Source organism: Panulirus ornatus, chromosome 17, assembly GCF_036320965.1.
Source record: "Panulirus ornatus isolate Po-2019 chromosome 17, ASM3632096v1, whole genome shotgun sequence".
Classification (NCBI taxonomy): Eukaryota; Metazoa; Arthropoda; class Malacostraca; order Decapoda; family Palinuridae; genus Panulirus; species Panulirus ornatus.
The window spans coordinates 19,635,941-19,655,501 of NC_092240.1; the positions used below are offsets into that span (position 1 = coordinate 19,635,941).

The 19,561-nt window shown below is 41.0% G+C and overlaps 1 protein-coding gene across 3 annotated transcripts in view; it reads right to left on the reverse strand.

Annotated features, from left to right (window-relative positions):
• CROT (Carnitine O-octanoyltransferase) overlaps nt 1-19,561 on the reverse strand; it is a 172,290-nt gene that overhangs the window by 41,026 nt on the left and 111,703 nt on the right. For all 3 annotated transcript variants that reach the window (XM_071672036.1, XM_071672038.1, XM_071672037.1), the window contains exons 12-13: nt 14,217-14,408; nt 3,953-4,083 (exon numbers count right to left, since the gene is read on the reverse strand). In XM_071672036.1, the coding sequence (XP_071528137.1) occupies nt 3,953-4,083; nt 14,217-14,408 (323 nt within the window). The remainder of the gene's footprint in view (nt 1-3,952; nt 4,084-14,216; nt 14,409-19,561) is intronic.

A 19,561-nucleotide genomic window follows, 5' to 3' on the forward strand; every position in this document is an offset into this window, starting at 1 on the left:
GCTGTTTACTTTTTTATTATATATATAACCCCCTTTGGGGAACATGCTGAAGATGGCATTGCTGCAGATGGGTTTTTTTTGGAGGACTGCATGTCCTTTCATTTAAGGATGATGCCCGTTATCTTTTGGCCCCCAGTAGAGATACATGTTTAAGGAAACTTCGCGTTTTATTCAATACCCGCGATGAATATGGTTTTGGGCCCTTAAAAAGGAAAGAACGATTATGGAAAAAAATTTACCTTTTGTTTTTTGACCTAGAAGAACCAAATACGCCGGATATATAAACAACAAGAATTTTTATGGGATGCCAGCCTTCAGACCTATGGGTAAGATTGGGGGACTATGACAAAATAAAGCACCAACGCAACCAAGTTAAATCCTAGTTACAGAGCTGAACCCTTCCTTGAATATTCATGAGATTTATCTCAACTAAATATATCCCAGATTATCATCGAGAGTCTCTCACACGAATCAGACTTATGTCTCATAACTTAAGAGTAGAGACAGGCAGATGGAACCGTACACCAGCTCCTCTCAGGACTTGCTACTGTGATAATGTGTCCATACAAATGGAGAACTATGTGCTAATTTCATGCTCCATATCAGAAGATTGCCGACATAGATACCCTATGTTAAACTTTGCTAGTATAGGTGCACTCTTGAGTGAAAAGGTGTTCTTAGCTGAACTGTGCAAATATGTACATGAAGTACTAGGGAGGTATAATCATGTAATTGCTAATAGGCCCGCTTGAATGTATATTAATTGGCAACAAAATATTTGGTGTGTTTAAGTATTACCTATATTATTATGTATGTATTTTTTTATATGTATGTGTGTGTATATATATGCATACGTTGAGATGTACAGGTACGTGTATTTGCGTATGTGGACGTGTATGTATATACATGTATATGTGGGTGGGTTGGGCCATTCTTTCGTCTGTTTCTCTGCGCTACTTCGCTAACGCGGGAGACAGCGACAAAGCAAATAAATATTGTTTGTAAGTAGGAGAGATGGTCAGAGTGCATTACTGGATTACGTGTTAATTGATAGGCACATGAAAGAGAGACTTTTGGATGTTAATGTGCTGAGAGATGCAACTGGAGGGATGTCTCATCATTATCTTGTGGAGGTGAAGGTGAAGATTTGTAGAGGTTTTCAGAAAAAAAATAGAGAATGTTGGGGTGAAGAGAGTGGTGAGAGTAAGTAAGCTTGGGAAGGAGACTTGTGTGAGGAAGTACCAGGAAAGATTGAGTGCAGAATGGAAAAAGGTGAGAGCAAATGACGTAAGGGGAGTGGGGGAGGAATGGGATGTATTTAGGGAAGCAGTGATGGCTTGCCTGTGGCATGAGAAAAGTGAGAGGTTGGAAGATTAGAAAGGGTAGTGAATGGTGGCATGAAGAAGTAAAATTGTTAGTGAAAGAGAAGAGAGAGGCATTTGCATGGTTTTTGCAGGGAAATAGTGCAAATGACTGAAAGATGGCAGGAGGTCAAGAGAAAGGTGCAAGAGGCAAAAAAGACGGCAAATGAGAGTTGGGGTGAGAGAGTATCATTAAAACTTTAGGGAGAATAAAATGATGCTTTGGAAGGAGGTACAGAAAGTGCATTAGATAAGAGAACAAATGGGAACATTGGTGAAGGGGGCTAATGGGGAGGTAATAATAAGTAGTGGTGAAGTGAGGAGATGGAGTAAGTATTTTGAAGGCTTGTAAATGTGTTAGATGATGGAGTGGCAGATATAGGGTGTTTTGGTCAAGGTGGTGTGCAAAGTTAGAGGGTCAGGGAGAATGTTTTGGTAAACAGAGGAGAGGTCGTGAAAGCTTTGCGGAGGATGAAAGCCGGTAAGGCGGCGGGTTTGGATGGTATTGCTGTGGAATTTATTACAAAAGAGGGTGACCGTTGTTGTTGACTGGTTTGTGAGGATATTCAATGTATGTAAGGCTCAAAGTGAAGTGCCTCAGGATTGGTGGAATGCATGCATAGTGCCATTGTACAAAGGCAAAGGGGATAAAGGTGAGTGTTCAAATTACAGAGGAATAAGTTTGTAGAGTACTGGGAAATTATTTGGGAGGGTATTGACTGAGAGGGTGAAGGCATGTACAGAGCATCAGATTGGGGAAGAGCAGTGTGGTTTCAGAAGTGGTAGAGGATGTGTGGCCCAGGTGTTTGCTTTGAAAAATGTATGTGAGAAATACATGGAAAAAGAAATGGATGTGTATGTAGCATTTACGGATCTGGAGATGGCATATGATAGAGTTGATGGAGATGCTCTGTGGAAGGTATTAAGAGTATATAGTGTGGGAGGTAAGTTGCTAGAAGCAGTGAAAAGTTTTTATCGAGGATATAAGGCATGCATATGAGTAGGAGGAGAGGAAAGTGATTGGTCCCAGTGAATGTTGGTTTGTGGCAGGGGGTGCGTGATGTCTCCATGGTTGTTTAATTTGTTTATGGATGGGGTTATTAGGGAGGTGAATGCAAGAGTTTTGGAGAGAGGAGCAAGTATGCAGTCTGTTGTGGATGAGAGGGCTTGGGAAGTAAGAGTTGTTGTTCACTGATGATACAGTGTGGTGGCTGTTTTGTGTGAGAAACAACAGAAGTTGGTGACTGAGTTTGGTAAAGTGTGTGAAAGAAGAAAGCTGAGAGTAAATGTGAATAATAAATGTGAATAAGAGCAAGGTTATTAGGTTCAATAGGGTTGAGGGATAAGTAAACTGGGAGGTACGTTTGAATGGAGAAAAACTGGAGGAGGTGAAGTGTTTTAGATATCTGGGAGTGGATTTATTAGTGGATGGTACCATGGAAATGGATGTGAGTACAGGGATGGGGAGGGGGTGAAGGTTCTGGGAGTATTGAAGAATGTGTGGAAGGCCAGAGCAATAATGGGAATGTTTGAAGGAATAGTGGTTCCAACAATGTTATATGGTTGTGAGGTGTTGGCTATAGATAGAGTTGAGAGGAGGAACATGGATGTGTTGGAAATGAGGTGTTTGAGGACAATTTGTGGTGTAAGGTGGTTTGATCGAGTAAGTAATGAAAGGGTAAGTGAGATGTGTGGTAATAAAAGGAGTGAGGTTGAGAGAGCAGAAGAAGGTATATTGAAATGGTTTGGTCACATGGAGAGAATGAGAGAGGAAAGATTGACAAAGAGGATATACGTGTCAGAAGTGGAGGCTATGAGGAGAAGTGGGAGACCAAATTGGAGGTGGAAGGATGGAGTGAAAAAGATTTTGACTGGTAGGGGCCTCAACATGCAGGAGGGTGAAAGGCATGCGAGGAATAGAGTGAATTGGAATGATGTGGTATGCCGGGGTTGGCGTGCTGTCAATGGATTGATCCAGGGCTTGTGAAGCATCTGGGATAAACCATGGAAAGTTTTGTGGGGCCTGGATGTGGTAAGGAAGCTGTGGTTTCGGTGCATTACACATGACAGCTAGAGCCTGAGTGTGAACGAATGTGGCCTTTGTTGTCTTTTACTAGCACCACCTCGTGCACGTGCAGGGGGGAGTGGGTGCCATTCCATGTGTGGTGGGGTGGTTACAGGAATGGATGAGGGCAGCAAGTATGAATATGTACATGTGTATATATGTAAATGTCTGTGTATGTATATGTGCATATGCAGGTGTGTATGTATGTCAATGTGTATGTGGGTGGGTTGGGTCATTCTTCAGTCTGTTTCCTTGCACTACCTCGCTAACATGGGAGACAACAACAAAGTACAATAAAAAGAAATACATCCATGTTGTACAGTTAGGTTCTGTAAAACACTATCTGCTGGTTGTGTGAGCCTCACACAAGTGGAGTCCAACAGCACCAAGTGAAGAGGTGCCACATAGAATGGAGTTACACTAAAATTAAAAAAGTTTAATTAAAACTAGAAATGTCAATCAAATGCAAATATGAAAATCAGTACAAAACACATATCATGAGGATCTTTTAGAAAGAAGTACCTACTTGCCATGAAGACGGTGATAGGCCAGCTGCAGGGACATTTGAACAAAAGAATCTGGATGTAACTTGTAAGGCTTCACAAAGTCTCTCCCATATTCAGTAAAGACGAATGATCTGACACCAATATTACTAATCTGTAAGTAAGAAAATTTTAGAGTCCAAGGTAGTCTTTCTGTACTGGAAATTATGTAAAGTAAAGAGACAGAAGCCAATTAATCTACCTTGATGACAGGCAGCATAAACCCTGCAACAAGAAAATCAAACATCTCAACTCAGTGTTCACATTCTCTATGACTGGGCATTGTGAGTTCACTAGTCATAAACAAAACTGATTACCTCTACCAAGGTGGTAACATACTCAGCAACATGTAACATAACTGCTTGCTTTTCATTTCAACATACACATCTATTCAACAGTTAAACTAAAATCTGAGTGAGTTTATAAATACATCTCTCCTAAGTTCACATTTTTCTGAAGTATAAAAATTCTTTATACCAGGAATCCCAACCTATGAAAAGGTTATTTTTGCAGACCTTTTTTGTTAGAGAAAAGTTCATAAGTTGGAAAATATGAGGAAATTATAATTCATATAAAATTAGGGGAAACACCTATATGATGATAGAGTGGTAGATATAGGGTGTTTTGGTCGAGGTGGTGTGCAAAGTGAGAGGGTTAGGGAAAATGATTTGGTAAACAGAGAAGAGGTAGTGAAAGCTTTGCGGAAGATGAAAGCCGGAAAGGCAGCAGGTTTGGATGGTATTGCAGTGGAATTTATTAAAAAAGGGGGTGACTGTATTGTTGACTGGTTGGTAAGGTTATTTAATGTATGTATGACTCATGGTTTTTTTTTTGTAAAAAAAAAAAAAAAAAAAAAAAAAAAAAATGACTCATGGTGAGGTGCCTGAGGATTGGCGGAATGCGTGCGTAGTGCCATTGTACAAAGGCAAAGGGGATAAGAGTGAGTGCTCAAATTACAGAGGTATAAGTCTGTTGAGTATTCCTGGTAAATTATATGGGAGGGTATTGATTGAGAGGGTGAAGGCATGTACAGAGCATCAGATTGGGGAAGAGCAGTGTGGTTTCAGAAGTGGTAGAGGATGTGTGGATCAGGTGTTTGCTTTGAAGAATGTTTGTGAGAAATACTTAGAAAAGCAAATGGATTTGTATGTAGCATTTATGGATCTGGAGAAGGCATATGATAGAGTTGATAGAGATGCTCTGTGGAAGGTATTAAGAATATATGGTGTGGGAGGAAAGTTGTTAGAAGCAGTGAAAAGTTTTTATCGAGGATGTAAGGCATGTGTACGTGTAGGAAGAGAGGAAAGTGATTGGTTCTCAGTGAATGTAGGTTTGCGGCAGGGGTGTGTGATGTCTCCATGGTTGTTCAATTTGTTTATGGATGGGGTTGTTAGGGAGGTAAATGCAAGAGTTTTGGAAAGAGGGGCAAGTATGAAGTCTGTTGGGGATGAGAGAGCTTGGGAAGTGAGTCAGTTGTTGTTTGCTGATGATACAGCGCTGGTGGCTGATTCATGTGAGAAACTGCAGAAGCTGGTGACTGAGTTTGGTAAAGTGTGTGGAAGAAGAAAGTTAAGAGTAAATGTGAATAAGAGCAAGGTTATTAGGTACAGTAGGGTTGAGGGTCAAGTCAATTGGGAGGTGAGTTTGAATGGAGAAAAACTGGAGGAAGTGAAGTGTTTTAGATATCTGGGAGTGGATCTGGCAGCGGATGGAACCATGGAAGCGGAAGTGGATCATAGGGTGGGGGAGGGGGCGAAAATTCTGGGGGCCTTGAAGAATGTGTGGAAGTCGAGAACATTATCTCGGAAAGCAAAAATGGGTATGTTTGAAGGAATAGTGGTTCCAACAATGTTGTATGGTTGCGAGGCGTGGGCTATGGATAGAGTTGTGCGCAGGAGGATGGATGTGCTGGAAATGAGATGTTTGAGGACAATGTGTGGTGTGAGGTGGTTTGATCGAGTGAGTAACGTAAGGGTAAGAGAGATGTGTGGAAATAAAAAGAGCGTGGTTGAGAGAGCAGAAGAGGGTGTTTTGAAGTGGTTTGGGCACATGGAGAGAATGAGTGAGGAAAGATTGACCAAGAGGATATATGTGTCGGAGGTGGAGGGAACGAGGAGAAGAGGGAGACCAAATTGGAGGTGGAAAGATGGAGTGAAAAAGATTTTGTGGGATCGGGGCCTGAACATGCAGGAGGGTGAAAGGAGGGCAAGGAATAGGGTGAATTGGAGCGATGTGGTATACCGGGGTTGACGTGCTGTCAGTGGATTGAATCAGGGCGTGTGAGGCATTTGGGGTAAACCATGGAAAGCTGTGTAGGTATGTATATTTGCGTGTGTGGACGTATGTATATACATGTGTATGGGGGGGGGGGGGGTTGGGCCATTTCTTTCGTCTGTTTCCTTGCGCTACCTCGCAAACGCGGGAGACAGCGACAAAGTAAAAAAAAAAAAAAAAAACCTATACCTGAGTGTAATAAGGCAGCAAATATTGTATTCTAACATAAATATAATAATAAACTGCTATATCAAACAAGAGCAACAAAAACATATAACCAAGAGGTAGACCAATTTTTTAAAGCTTGTTTATAAATATGGATATTTTTAGGTAAGTTCAAAAGTTGGGGACTCCCAGTACTTCAAAACTTACTCTCTGTGCTTAATAACCAATTTTGCAAATATAAACATTCTTTTACAGGTAAGCCTGGCTTCTATGCAGGAGCAAGCTGCTTCATGTATGATCTTCATGCAAAGATACTCTCAAATATACAGAAGATAAGTTTAATTCAATACAGACTATTGTACTAACATTATCTTACAAATATATAATGAATATTTGGTAAATAAATGCCCCTGAAAAACAAAGAGGCTAACTGCATCTGAAGAACTGGGAGCATTTATTTGGTAAAGAACATTTCAATGTCTTGTCCCTACAATTTGCAAATCAAGACAGCATGCTTAACCAGCATTTACTCAATATTTAGTGAACCAAACTACTCTATCAATGGATCTTACAAATTTGCATAAACAAATAGAATACAACACTTGGATATGGGCTAAACCAGCTACAAGTATTAGGTAGAAGTAGTCGGTAGGAACATTAGTCAGGAGCATCAGGTAGGAGTAGTCAGTAGGAACAATGGCTAGGAGCCTCTGCAAACACTGTGATAGCACTAGAAGCTAAGAAGCAGCAGTGAATTTACTGATTATGGAGACTATTACTTTTGGCCACCCCCTTGAGGGAGTTCTAGTTGGGAACAGGTGTCAGGGATATAGACAGACAGCTACATGCTAAACATTAAATAGATCAAGCAACAGAAATTATGAAGTGCAGTTAGGGAAATCATCCAAAATTCACCAACAATGAGCAGGTAAGTCTGTAATGCCATTTTGGGCCATTGTATTGCATACATAATTCACCTACATAAAGACCTTCTATAACAGTTAAATGCATTCCTCAAGAATGCCCATTAAGTGAAAATCCTTTAAAAGGGGTATCTATGGCAAGTTACCTATGGAAATGCATTCCTGGCCGTCAATACTTACACTAACAAATGCTATAGTATGGCTTCCCTTGGTAACAGTAATGGCTCTGCAGATGTTATTCAGGTGTTTCATAGATAAAATGAAGACTGTGTTAATATAAATACAGTATGAAATTAAATTCAATCAACATTCACAAGTTTGTCAGAGCTCACAGAGCTGTTGATTCCAACAGCCATGCTCTGACAGTGCACCTAAGCCTTTCTGGCTTGCCCTCCATCATCTCCAATGGTTTTCCTCATGTGGACTGACTCGTTCTTTTATCCTCTCACTGTTATGCAGTATCATTTTTATGGCAGAGAAAGCTAATTCAAGTAACTGACCCACATGTGCTTGATGCTCACCTGCTTCAACCCTGTGTATGACGTGCATCTTTAAGGTTACATTAATCACCTTCCTTGGAACCTTGGATGCTTTCCCTATTCTCACTCTTGCTGGCCATTTTCCAGACATGAAGAGTTTAGAAATGTTCTCTAAATACACACAGGAGATGACTGAAAAATCAGCGACTGAGACTGAACTGATGCAAATTAAGGCAGGCTTCACACAACTGGCTTAAAGAATGAAAACAAAGATGGTGGTGGATATATTTGTTGGTTCTTTTTCTTCTACATTTGATGGATTTTCTTTGGTTTGGTTTTTAAAGACTTATTTACATACTGTATTTATCAAATGAATACTTTTTCAAGTCCATTAAATAAGAGTCTGTTATATGAGGCTACATCAAACAGGGTTCCTCTGTATTTGTAATTACCTATTTGTAATGCACGGAGTTTTAGTCTAGTGGGGCCCCAGCTCTTGAACATTGTCTATTGTACAACTTTGTAAATTTATGTATGGTGTTTACATTAACCTCAGTCATTCTGTTCCATTCATCCACCACCCTCATACATAAAAGTATTTCTTTACATCCTTATTAACAAGTTTCTCAATTTCATGTTATATCCTCTGGTTACTCTATCCCTAATTATCTCAAAGTACTCTTCACTGTCCACATTGTAAATCTCCTTTAAAAATTCAAAGGTTGTGATCTGATCCCCTTTTTAAACTTTTCTATTCTAACACTAATAATTTCAAAGCCCAGCCTTTTCCCATAACTTCTATCTATCTATATCTCTGATGCCTGTTCTTTTTAAGAACTCCCTCAAAGGGGTAGCCATGCCAAAAAAGTCTCCATAATTGGTGAGCTCCAGCGCTGCTTCCTAGCCTTTAGTACCTCACCCTTAGCATGCTACTGGCAAAAGCAACTCTTGTGCAGCGTCTTCAGAGGCTCCTAACTGATGTTCCCACCAACTACTATTACCTTCTGTGTCTTTCTAATGCTCCAACCTTCTACTTATACCTAATGCTCCCAGCTAATGATCCTACCTACTACTTCTATCTAATGTTTCTACCTAAAGTTCTGAACTACTACTCCTAGCATGCCAAAAGGCAGGGCACTATTGCATAACACTCCCACAGAGAAATTTGAGTGAGGAAGAATTAATTGTGAGTTAAGTGTTTGTCAAGTGTTATGCTAGACAAGAAGACTGTATGTTTGAGGGGAGAAAGCCAAGACAGCTACCTGGGTCAATGAAGAGCAACTTGACAACCACTGAGTGCTGACTAACTACACACATGTCACTGACCCTCCTGGCACAATCCTCCCTATAACATAGATCTCTTAATTCTGGTACCATCTATGTTGCCTTCTCATAGACCTTCTTTACAAGCTCTTTGCACTTCTTTAGGTGCAGTTAAGAACCTCAAAATCTTATTCTAGTTTGGCCTTTGGTAAGATATGAATAGCTTGCAAATATTTCATCCATATACTTGAAAGCTATTCTAATATATGCCAGTAAACAATTTGTCTTCCTAACTATTCACCTAATGTGGGACTCTGCTGACAGGTCAGGGACCTTATCAACTCCCAAGTCATTCTCACACACAAAATCCTGAAGCTTGTCTCCTACTAGGTAATAATCACAATGAAGCAATCTTTCACTTTACATTAGCTCAAGCTGAATTTCACCAACCATGTTTCAGACCAATTTTGGAGTTTGTTTTGGTCCCCTTGTAAAGTGATGCAATTCCCCTCATTTTTCACCTCCCTCATGACTATTGCATCATTTGCAAACATATTTAGGCAGGATTCCAAACCTTCAGGTAAGTCACCAATTACAGTAAGAGTAATGGTCCCAAAACTAAACCCTGTGACACTCTTCTATCCAATACAGGAGTTTCACCCTTATTCCAGCCCAGTAATCCAGGTTCTTAATCAGATTCCCATGAGATACATCCTCAAATGCTCTCTAACATTCCAGATACAGAGTCCACCCAACCTTCCCTGTTAGTTATGCTTGAGCTCATAAAACCATGATGTCTCTCACTTAAGAAATTTGTCCACCATTGAAAGTCATCCACTCCTTTCTAATAATCTTTTCTAAAATCTTGCACATCATACTCGATAGTAAAACTGGTCAGCAGTTCAGTGCCTTTTCCAAGTCTACTTTCATATGATGTTTGCCCTTTTCCATTCCCTTGGCACTTTATCTTTCCCCAGTGAATTCAGTGAACAGTAAATCAAGTGGTTTACCTATGTATCTGCACACAACTTTAGCACATAAAAGAAATTTCATCAGGACCACGAGCACTATATGGGTCAATTCTACCTCTGTATCCCCTGTGAGTCACAGAGGCAACAAAAAGAGAAGAAAGCATGGGGCTGGACCCCTTCCACATTCTTATATTTCAATTTTCAAACAATGGAACAGATAAAGGAGCCATGTGAGAAGTGCTTATCCTCCTCTAAGGCTCTGGGTGGGCAGTCTTAATGTGTGTGGACATGACAGGGGAAGAAGAAAGGAGAGATGGCTGAAGAAAAGAACCTGGATGTTCTGGATGTGAGTGAAACAAAGCTCAAGGGTAAAGGGGGTTCAGGTTAGGGAGTTTTTTTGGGTATAGTCAAGGGATGGCATGAGGGCAAAAGCTAATGATGGGTGGCCTTAATGATGAAGACAGTTATGGGAATGAGTCAAAGAGCTTAAGGAAGTGAGGCTCTGGCTGGGGTATCTGAATGCAACTGGATTTAAAAAAGATAACAAGAAAGGAGAAATAGGAAGTCATTTTTCTTTATTATTATACTCTGTTGCTGTCTCCTGTGTTAGCAAGGTAGTGCAAGGAAACAGTTGAAAGAATGGCCCAACCCACCCACATACACATGTATATACATAAACGCCCATGCATAGACATACACATACATATGCATATATGCACACGTACATATTCATACATGATGCCTTCATCCATTCCCGTTGCTATCCCATCACACATGAAATGACAACCCCGCCCTCTCCCCACGCACATACGAGGTAGCGCTAGGAAAAGGCAATAAAGGCCACATTAGTTCACACTCAGCCTCTAGTGGTCATGTGTAAAGCACTGAAACTACAGCTCCCTTTCCACATCCACATCCCACAAAACTTTCCATGGTTTACCCCAGACGCTTCACATGCCCTGATTCAATCCATTGACAGCACGTCGACCCCAGTATACCACATCGTTCCAATTCACTCTATTCTTTGCACATCTTTCACACTCATGTATGTTCATGTCCCGATTACTCAAAATCTTTTCACTTCATCTTTCCACCTCCAATTTGGTCTCCCACTTCTCGTTCCCTCCACCTCTGACATATATATCCTCATTGTCATCCAACACATCCACCCTCCTCCACACAACACTATCTATAGCCCATGCCTCGCAACCACATTACATTGTTGGAACCACTATTTCTTCAAACATACCCATTTTTGCTTTCTGAGATAGCGTTCTGGCATTCGACACATTCTTCAACGCTCCTAGAACCTTTGCCCCCTACCCCACCCTGTGACTCACTTCCGCTTCCATGGTTCCATCCACTGCTATATCTACTCCCAGATATCTAAAACACTTCACTTCCTCCAGTTTTTCCCCATTCAAACTTACCTCCTAATCAACTTGTCCCTTAACCCTAGTGAACCTAATAACCTTGTTCTTATTCACATTTACTCTCAGCTTTCTTCTTTCACACACTTCCCGTTGCTATCCCATCACACATGAAATGACAACCCCGCCCTCCCCCCGCGCACGTGCGAGGTAGCGCTAGGAAAAGGCAATAAAGGCCACATTAGTTCACACTCAGCCTCTAGTGGTCACATGTAATGCACTGAAACTACAGCTCCCTTTCCACATCCGCGTCCCACAAAACTTTCCATGGTTTACCCCAGACGCTTCACATGCCCTGATTCAATCCAATGACAGCACGTCGACCCCAGTATACCACATCGTTCCAATTCACTCTATTCTTTGCACACCTTTCACACTCATGTATGTTCATGTCCCGATCACTCAAAATCTTTTCACTTCATCTTTCCACCTCCAATTTGGTCTCCCACTTCTCGTTCCCTCCACCTCTGACACATATATCCTCATTGTCAATCTTTCCTCACTCATTTTCTCCATGTGACCAAACCATTTCAATACACCCTCTTCTGCTCTTTCAACCACACACTTTTTATTACCACACATCTCTCACCCTTTCATTACTTAATTGATCACCACTTATTGTCCTCAAACCTCTTATTTCTAACACATCCACCCTCCTCCGCACAACACTATCTATAGCCCATGCCTCGCAACCACATTACATTGTTGGAACCACGATTTCTTCAAACATACCCATTTTTGCTTTCCGAGACAGCGTTCTGGCATTCGACACATTCTTCAACGCTCCTAGAACCTTTGCCCCCTCCCCCACCCTGTGACTCACTTCCGCTTCCATGGTTCCATCCACTGCTAAATCTACTCCCAGATATCTAAAACACTTCACTTCCTCCAGTTTTTTTCCATTCAAACTTTTTCTCCATTCAAACTTACCTCCCAATTGACTTGTCCTTTAACCCTAGTGAACCTAATAACCTTGTTCTTATTCACATTTACTCTCAGCTTTCTTCTTTCACACACTTTACCAAACTCAGTCACCAACTTCTGCAGTTTCTCACTCAAATCAGCCACCAGCACTGTATCATCAGCGAACAACTGACTCACTTCCCAAGACCTCTCATCCACAACAGACTGCATACTTGCCCCTCTCTCCAAAACTCTTGCATTCACCTCCCTAACAACCCCATCCATAAGCAAATTAAACAACCATGGAGACACCACGCACCCCTGCTGCAAACTGACATTCACTGAGAACCAATCACTTTCCTCTCCTCCTACTTGTATACATGCCTTACAACCTTGATAAAAACTTTTCATAGCTTCTGGCAATTTACCTCCCAAATCATATACTTTTAATACCTTCCACATAGCATCTCCCTCAACTCTATCATATACCTTCTCCAGATCCATAAATGCTATATACAAATCCATCTGTTTTTACTGCTTTTCCCCAATCTGATGCTCTGTACATGCCTTTACCCTCTCAATCAATACCCTCCCATATGATTTCCCAGAAATAATCAACAAACTTATACCTCTGCAATTTGAACTTTCACCTTCATCCCCTTTGCCTTTGTACAATGGCACAATGCATGCAATTTGCCAATCCTCAAGCACTTCACCATGAACCATAAATACACTGAATATCCTCAACAACCAGTCAACAACACAGTCACCACATTCTTTAATAAATTCCACTGCAATACCATCCAAACCTGCCACTTTGCCAGCTTTCATCTTCCATAAAGCTTTCACTACCTCTTCTCTGTTTACTAACCATTCTCCCTGACTCTCTCACTTTGCACACCACCTCGACCAAAATACTCTATATCTGCCACTCTATCATCAAACATATTCAACAAACCTTCAAAATACTCACTCCATCTCCTTCTCACATCACCATTACCTGTTATTACCACCCCATTTGCTCCTTTCACCGATGTTCCCATTTGTTCTCTTGTCTTACACACTTTATTTACCTCCTTCCATAACATATTTTTATTCTCCCTAAAATTTAATGATACTCTCTCACCCCAACTCTCATTTGCCCTCTTTTTCACCTCTTGCACCCTTCTCTTGACCTCCTGCCTCTTTCTTTTATGCATCTCCCACTCAATTGCATTTTTTCCCTGCAAAAATCGTCCAAATGCCTCTCTCTTCTCTTTCACTAATACTCTTACTTCTTCATCCCACCACTCACTACCCTTTCTAATCAACCCACCTCCCACTCTTCTCATGCCACAAGCATCTTTTGCGCAATCCATCACTGATTCCCTAAATACATCCTATTCCTCCCCGACTCCCCTTACCTCCTTTGTTCTCACCTTTTTCCATTCTGTACTCAGTCTCTCCTGGTACTTCCTCACACAGGTCTCCTTCTCAAGCTCACTTACTTTCACCACCCTCTTCACCCCAACATTCACTCTTCTTTTCTGAAAACCCATACAAATCTTCACCTTAGCCTCCACAAGATAATGATCAGACATCCCTCCAGTTGCACCTCTCAGCACATTAACATCCAAAAGTCTCTCTTTCGCACGCCTGTCAATTAACACGTAATCCAATAACGCTCTCTGGCCATATATATATATATATATATTTATATAAAAAAAAAATACACTTATTTTTGTAACAAAATACTAACTTCTGCACTAACTCTGTCAAACTGATCCTTAAAAATCATACAAATGCAGAGATTTAAATGATAGTCATTAACAAAAAAATCAAGATCATGATTCAAACTTACATAAGATAAGCTAGTTTCTTTAGCAGCAGGAATAGCTGCTAGAAGTTTGGCATCTAAGTCAAAGTGCAAAATAGTAGGCATGGGAATATCTCTTATTTCTGTGCATCCTGTCCATATCCCATTCATTTCTAGAAGCAACAAATGCTGGTAGTGGCCCATCATAACAGAAGCCATTGCATCATATGGAGTGTGCTGAAAACAGTAACAATTGTAAAACATTTCAAAAGTACAGATGTGATTCTAATCATGACAATATATAAATTAAGAACAATTGGCATTGGTATGTGTACTCCATGGATATCATCATCCCTGTCCATACATTTCTACAACATTTCCCACAAAGTTCCTTGTTTGTATGCACCTGACACATCCAATGGAACTCAAGTTATGAATATCAAATAGTAATCATAACCTGAATGAAAGAGCTGACCTGGGAGTACTGAAATGGCTTAGACATAAGCAAAGAAATAGTGACTAGATAAATCTACATGTCTGAAGGGAAGAGACCAAAAATGAGTACCAACTTATCTAAGAGTACCCATGATGAGATTTTATTAAAAATGGCAGGGCAAGCATGTGTTGCTCAACACATGCTCACTGAAAATCTGCTTGATGATTACTACAATTCCTTTCTGAGCGCCACTTGCATTATATAATTTTCTCTTCTGTGTTTATTTGGGACTAGTTTCAATCACATGTGGAGTCTTATTTAAATGTTTCTGTGGTTGTTCCTATCCCAGGGAATAGGAGAAAAGATGCTTTCCTCATATTCCCTGCATGTCACAGAAGGCAAATAAAAGAGGCAGAGTGCTCATCCCCTTGATAACCGACGCTGGGGTGTCTGAAAGTGTGTGGATGTAGCCATGACTAACAAGAAGAAGGGTGAAACAGGCAATATGTCTGAGGAGAGGAAACTGGTTGCTCTAGCTCTGAAGGAAACATAGATAAAGGGAAAGAGGAAGAATGGTTTGGGAATGTCTTAGGGTTAATGTCAATGGTCTATGTCAAAGGGGAAGCACTTCTTCTGAATGAGTTATGGAAATGTGTGAAAGTTTAAGAAATTGAGTCCTACAATGATGTACGTAAAAATGAAAGTGGATCAAAAGAGGTTGGTGATAATCACTGCTTATGGACTTGGAAGACATAGGAGGGAAGAAGTGAGGCAAGTGTTCTGAAAGGAGCTAAGTATATCAGAAATTGAGTTCAGTATCATTGAAGGCAATTATATATATATATATATATATATATATATATATATATATATATATATATATATATATATTTTTTTTTTTTTTTGCTTTGTCGCTGTCTCCCGCGTTTGCGAGGTAGCGCAAGTAAACAGATGAAAGAAAAGGCCCAACCCACCCCCATACACATGTATATACATATGTCCACACACGCAAATACACATACCTACACAGCTTTCCATGGTTTACCCCAGACGCTTCACATGCCCTGATCCAACCCACTGACAGCACGTCAACCCCGGTATACCACATCGATCCAATTCACTCTATTCCTTACCCTCCTTTCACCCTCCTGCATGTTCAGGCCCCGATCACACAAAATCTTTTTCACTCCATCTTTCCACCTCCAATTTGGTCTCCCACTTCTCCTCGTTCCCTCCACCTCCGACACATATATCCTCTTGGTCAATCTTTCCTCACTCATTCTCTCCATGTGCCCAAACCATTTCAAAACACCCTCTTCTGCTCTCTCAACCACGCTCTTTTTATTTCCACACATCTCTCTTACCCTTACGTTACTTACTCGATCAAACCACCTCACACCACACATTGTCCTCAAACATCTCATTTCCAGCACATCCACCCTCCTGCGCACAACTCTATCCATAGCCCACGCCTCGCAACCATACAACATTGTTGGAACCACTATTCCTTCAAACATACCCATTTTTGCTTTCCGAGATAATGTTCTCGACTTCCAAACATTCTTCAAGGCTCCCAGGATTTTCGCCCCCTCCCCCACCCTATGATTCACTTCCGCTTCCATGGTTCCATCCGCTGCCAGATCCACTCCCAGATATCTAAAACACTTCACTTCCTCCAGTTTTTCTCCACTCAAACTTACCTCCCAATTGACTTGACCCTCAACCCTACTGTACCTAATAACCTTGCTCTTATTCACATTTACTCTTAACTTTCTTCTTTCACACACTTTACCAAACTCAGTCACCAGCTTCTGCAGTTTCTCACATGAATCAGCCACCAGCGCTGTATCATCAGCGAACAACAACTGACTCACTTCCCAAACTCTCTCATCCACAACAGACGTCATTTTTGCCCCTCTTTCCAAAACTCTTGCATTCACCTCCCTAACAACCCCATCCATAAACAAATTAAACAACCATGGAGACATCACACACCCCTGCCGCAAACCTACATTCACTGAGAACCAATCACTTTCCTCTCTTCCTACACGTACACATGCCTTACATCCTCGATAAAAAATTTTCACTGCTTCTAACAACTTGCCTCCCACACCATATATTCTTAATACCTTCCACAGAGCATCTCTATCAACTCTATCATATGCCTTCTCCAGATCCATAAATGCTACATACAAATCCATTTGCTTTTCTAAGTATTTCTCACATACATTCTTCAAAGCAAGCACCTGATCCACACATCCTCTACCACTTCTGAAACCACACTGCTCTTCCCCAATCTGATGCTCTGTACATGCCTTCACCCTCTCAATCAATACCCTCCCATATAATTTACCAGGAATACTCAACAAACTTATACCTCTGTAATTTGAGCACTCACCCTTATCCCCTTTGCCTTTGTACAATGGCACTATGCACGCATTCCGCCAATCCTCAGGCACCTCACCATGAGTCATACATACATTAAATAACCTTACCAACCAGTCAACAATACAGTCACCCCCTTTTTTAATAAATTCCACTGCAATACCATCCAAACCTGCTGCCTTGCCAGCTTTCATCTTCTGCAAAGCTTTTACTACCTCTTCTCTGTTTACCAAATCATTTCCCTCAACCCTCTCACTTTGCACACCACCTCGACCAAGACACCCTATATCTGCCACTCTATCATCAAACACATTCAACAAACCTTCAAAATACTCACTCCATCTCCTTCTCACATCACCACTACTTGTTATCACCTCCCCATTAGCGCCCTTCACTGAAGTTCCCATTTGCTCCCTTGTCTTACGCACTTTATTTACCTCCTTCCAGAACATCTTTTTATTCTCCCTAAAATTTAATGATACTCTCTCACCCCAACTCTCATTTGCCCTCTTTTTCACCTCTTGCACCTTTCTCTTGACCTCCTGTCTCTTTCTTTTATACATCTCCCACTCAATTGCATTTTTTCCCTGCAAAAATCGTCCAAATGCCTCTCTCTTCTCTTTCACTAATAATCTTACTTCTTCATCCCACCACTCACTACCCTTTCTAATCAACCCACCTCTCACGCTTCTCATGCCACAAGCATCTTTTGCGCAATCCATCACTGATTCCCTAAATACATCCCATTCCTCCCCCACTCCCCTTACTTCCATTGTTCTCACCTTTTTCCATTCTGTACTCAGTCTCTCCTGGTACTTCCTCACACAAGTCTCCTTCCCAAGCTCACTTACTCTCACCACCCTCTTCACCCCAACATTCACTCTTCTTCTCTGAAAATATATATATATATATATATATATTCTACATTCATATGGGTAAAACTGAAAGTTGATGGAGAGAGATGGTTTGATTACTGGTGCATATGCACCTGGGCATGAGAAGAAAGATTATGACAGGCAAGTGTTTTGGGTGCAGCTGAGTGAGTGTGTTAGTGGTTTTGATGCACAAGACTGGGTTATAGTGATGGGTGATTTGAATGCAAAGGTGAGTAATGTGGCAGTTGAGGGAATAATTGGTATACATGGGGTGTTCAGTGTTGTAAATGTAAATGGTGAAGAGCTTGTAGATTAATGTGCTGAAAAAGGACTGGTGATTGGGAATACCTGGTTTAAAAAGAGAGATATACATAAGTATATGTATGTAAGTAGGAGAAATGGCCAAAGAGAGTTATTGGATTACGTGTTAATTGATAGGCATGCGAAAGAGAGACTTGGATGTTAATGTGCTGAGAGGTGCAACTGGAGGGATGTCTGATCATTATCTTGTGGAGGCAAAGGTGAAGATTTGTAGGGGTTTTCAGAAAAGAAGTGAGAATGTTGGGGTGAAGAGAGTGGTGAGAGTAAGTGAGCTTGGGAAGGAGACTTATGTGAGGAAGTACCAGGAGGGACTGAGTACAGAATGGAAAAAGTTGAGAACATGGGAGGTAAGGGGAGTGGGGGAGGAATGGGATGTATTTAGGGAAACAGTGATAGCTTGCGCAAAAGATGCTTGTGGCATGAGAAGCGTAGGAGGTGGGTTGATTAGAAAGGGTAGTGAGTGGTGGGATTAAGAGGTAAGATTATTAGTGAAAGAGAAGAGAGAGGCATTTGGACGATTTTTGCAGGGAAATAATGCAAATGACTGGGAGATGTATAAAAGAAAAAGGCAGGAGGTCAAGAGAAAGGTGCAAGAGGTGAAAAAGAGGGCAAATGAGAGTTGGGGTGAGAGATTATCATTAAATTTAAGGGAGAATAAAAAGATGTTTTGGAAGGAGGTAAAGTGCGTAAGACAAGGGAGCAAATGGGAACTTCAGTGAAGGGGGCTAATGGGGAGGTGATAACTAGTGGTGATGTGAGAAGGAGATGGAGTGAGTATTTTGAAGGTTTGTTGAATGTGTTTGATGATAGAGTGGCAGATATAGGGTGTTTTGATCGAGGTGGTGTGCAAAGTGAGAGGGTTAGGGAAAATAATTTGGTAAACAGAGAAGAGGTAGTAAAAGCTTTGCGGAAGATGAAAGTCGGCAAGGCAGCAGGTTTGGACAGTATTGCAGTGGAATTTATTAAAAAAGGAGGTGACTATATTGTTGACTGGTTGGTAAGGTTATTCAATGTATGTATGACTCATGGTGAGGTGCCTGAGGATTGGCGGAATGCTTGCATAGTGCCATTGTACAAAGGCAAAGGGGATAAGAGTGAATGCTCAAATTACAGAGGTTTAAGTTTGTTGAGTATTCCTGGTAAATTATTTGGGAGGGTATTGATTGAGAGGGTGAAGGCATGTACAGAGCATCAAACTGGGGAAGAGCAGTGTGGTTTCAGAAGTGGTAGAGGATGTGCGGATCAGGTGTTTGCTTTGAAGAATGTATGTGAGAAATACTTACAAAAGCAAATGGATTTGTATGTAGCATATATGGATCTGGAGAAGGCATATGAAAGAGTTGATAGAGATGCTCTATGGAAGGTATTAAGAA